This window comes from Chionomys nivalis, chromosome 2 (assembly GCF_950005125.1).
Source record: "Chionomys nivalis chromosome 2, mChiNiv1.1, whole genome shotgun sequence".
In the NCBI taxonomy this organism is placed as follows: Eukaryota; Metazoa; Chordata; class Mammalia; order Rodentia; family Cricetidae; genus Chionomys; species Chionomys nivalis.
This window is the reverse complement of record NC_080087.1, coordinates 363,531-367,143: the sequence shown is the minus strand read 5'-3', so window position 1 is coordinate 367,143 and position 3,613 is coordinate 363,531. Positions and strand designations below refer to the sequence as shown.

Sequence of the window (3,613 nt, the reverse complement as noted above, 5' to 3'; positions counted from 1 at the left end):
GAGGTTTGTAGCCCAATTATAGATCATTTGCCTAGCATGGACGAGACCCAGAATTCAGCTTGAAAACATCGAAATAATAACAACAGAAAATGTAAGTATGTTCTAAGAAAATGTGTAAATTTACAATTTATTTTGCTTAGCCTGTAGTTTAAAATTGAAAAATCCATTAAATGTGAAAAGTTAATGGTTTTTTCAATTTAAATATTATTTTCACCATTTATTAGTTGAGAATACATTTCATACATGAATACAGCATTTATTGATGCTTTCTCTTCAAAATGAAATATAATACTTCCACTAAAACAGGAAAAAAGACTTCTGTAAAGAAGATTTCTGTATAGAAAAGAAAACATTAGATAATGCTTTCTCTAGTATATTTTAAGGCATATCATAGTTCAATTTAGGAACATACTTTCATTGAAATGTTTTTGAATGCCACACAACAGAGATTACAATATAAAAAACAGTGCATACCCTTCCCATAATCAAACACAGAAACCAAAGCAGAAGGCACACTTTAGAGTTATTTATTATTTATATTGTGACAATGATACATTATCAGGGCAATAACCAACAAGCAGACGTAAATCACATAGTATATCCTTGTCTTCATGGAAATCATCTGTCTGTACAGTATTTTTATTGCCAGTCATATATACTTGTCTGAGTTAAATATGTGAAGAAATATGCTTAAATGATTATGAAGAAGAGACACTTTATGGAATACTTTTATGATCTTCAAATGACTTTAGCTCTGCCACATTTTACTAACGGTATTTGTATACTTTGAGTTTCAGTTATAGTAAGTTCACATATTTATGTTAAATTCTCAATAAATTCTATACATTTACAAAATAGAATCAAATCTATCACTACTTTAACACTATTATTAAAATGAAATATGGAAGAGTACAGAGGGAAACAGATTTTTTTAACTTAACATACTTAATGTTAAAAATCCTTAGGAATTCAAAGTTAATTTCAAACCCTATACCTTCCCAATTTGCTTTTTCATTTGAACTGAAATTTTGAATGAGCTACATATAACTCTGTCAAAACAAAATTAAAATCCAAATTCCTCTATACAATTGCTTTCCTTATTCATCCTTTCCTGAAAATGACTGAATGTGAAAATTTATTAATATAATGAGGAGAATAATACAGTTAGTATTATCTGGCAGAGTGGATATTCTTTTTATTCCCACATACTGCCCAATGGCTGCACACAATAAGAGAAAATATATCTACTACTGAAAATAAATAAATGGATACATGAGTAGAAATAGAATATGTAGATGAAAGATTAGGAAGGGGTATAATGAGTTGTGTTTGTGATACTTGGAATAAAGGAATATTTGGGCTTGTTATTACGTAACAATTTCAAAAATTTCTAAGTATTGGGAAGTTTTACAATGAAGCTTTGAGAAGTAAGAAATTGGAGGTAAAGAGTTTTAAAGGGAAAATTCTTCTCTGGAAGTAAATGAATCATACAAAAATTAAGGAGATCATCCAGGATTCTCAAGCATAAGCCCCCTGAAATGCATAAAATGGAAGAATGGACCAAGTAGTCTAGCTGTATACATACAAATCTGAGTATATATGGAAGACTTAGAGCAGCATAAAGTTAACTGTGGTTGACACTGTTCTGCTACAATACACACTTATTCAAAATAGAGAGATGCACCTCTTAGGTTTCACTTCCATCACCATGTGTGCAGATGGGTGAGAGAAGGTGGGGCAGCTTCTGACTATTCAGCATCCTGAGATAGAAAGGCCTCAACATTCTTTATTTTGTCCTAAGTTCCAATTTAAGGACAGAAAAATTACAATATGCATAAAATTTATAACATTGGTTTTCACAATCTGTATACTGGAAAAAACCAGTTTAATATTTTAAATTCCGTATTATATTTGGGGTACAGCTGTACTAAAGGAACCTATATATAAAACCATCAAACCCATAAAAGAAGGATTATATTAAAATGTCAATATATATTATCCCTCAAGCATTTTACATACTTTGGCATATTACTCTTGTATTGAATAATATCTGTGTATTATTTAATAATTTATAAAATTAATATATATATAATAAGCGTGAAACAAATTATTTGGGAAGTGATAAAAAGTCAATTAAAAGACTGAATCATTATTAAGCTGAATATTGATTCAAATTTTGAACTTGATTCATTAAGAAGTAAAGTAAAAGGAAGCATAATAATAGAAAACAACCAAAATGCTAACTGTATAAATTAACAGAAAATTCAGAGAGTATTTATTGCATATTCTGACTAGCAAGAAATATACTTTCTCAACATTTAACAGAACATATAAGATGTATGCTTGTATATTTTTTTCTTTCAGAAAATTAAGAAGTTTGGGTTGTAATTTATATGCAGTACAAACAAACAAATGCAGTCACGTAACTTCCAATTTGAACTAAATCATCTCAAAGTATGGATCATGCAGAGATCAGAACAGAGGACAATGCCTCCACAGTCACACATTTCATCCTCCTGGAATTCTCTGACCTTCCCAACCTCCAGGGGTTTCTGTTTGGAATGTTCTCCTTAGTTTACATCATTATCCTAATTGGAAATAGCTCCATAATTGTGATAACCATCCTCGATCCTGCACTACAGAAGCCCATGTATTTTTTCCTGGCAAACTTTTCTTCTCTGGAAATCTGTTATATATCTGTCACTCTTCCGAGAATTCTGTACAACATTGGTACTCAGAATAGAAACATACCCAAGCTAGCCTGTGCCACACAAACGTGCTTCTTCCTTATTCTGGGAGCCACTGAATGTTTCCCTCTGGCTGTGATGTCTTATGACCGCTATGTGGCTATCTGCAACCCTCTGCACTATCCCTTGGTCATGAACCCAGTAAAATGCAATCAGCTGGCTGCGGGCTCATGGCTTGGAGGAATGCCATTCCAAGTAGCACAAACCTGTCAGATATTCTCTCTAAGTTTTTGCAATTCTAATCGAATTAACCACTTCTTCTGTGACTTACCTCCCATTCTCAAACTAGCTTGTGAAGATACTTCGGTTAATGAACGGTCTGTCTACTTAGTGACTATTCTCATTGCTACAGTACCTTTTATGTTGATACTTGCTTCTTATAGCAAAATCGTTGCTACCATTCTGAAGCTGCCAACAGCCACAGGACGAGCAAAAGCTTTTTCCACTTGTTCTTCCCATTTGCTTGTAGTGTTTTTATTTTTTGGATCAGCCACGGTTACTTACTTGAGACCAAAGTCCACACATTCTCCAGGAACTGACAAACTGTTCTCTCTCTTCTACACCATTGTGACTCCCATGTTTAATCCTTTGATATACAGCCTTAAGAACAAGGACGTGATTGCCGCACTGAGAAAATTGTTACTTAGAAAATAATGTGTGTTTACTAATGTCTAAATTAAATTTTGTAACTAGCTGTGATACTGGGACACCTTATTCTGGATGCCACAGAATGCTACTTCCTAGCTACGGTTACATGGAATTCTGTAGCCCTCTTTGCTAGTATCTGGTCTATGGACCCAGTTAGTGGTGGGCTCTTATGTCAGCAAATCCTTGTTTGCACAGAGAAGACTTGCAAATGTTCTCTT

General features: G+C 33.1%; 1 protein-coding gene across 1 annotated transcript; it reads left to right on the top strand.

Annotated features, from left to right (window-relative positions):
- Positions 1–2,456: 2,456 nt before the first annotated feature.
- LOC130870061 (olfactory receptor 10AG1-like) lies at positions 2,457–3,401 on the top strand. Its single transcript, XM_057762633.1, has one exon. It carries the CDS (start codon positions 2,457–2,459, stop codon positions 3,399–3,401), a length of 945 nt encoding a protein of 314 aa, XP_057618616.1.
- The last annotated feature ends 212 nt before the right edge of the window (positions 3,402–3,613 follow it).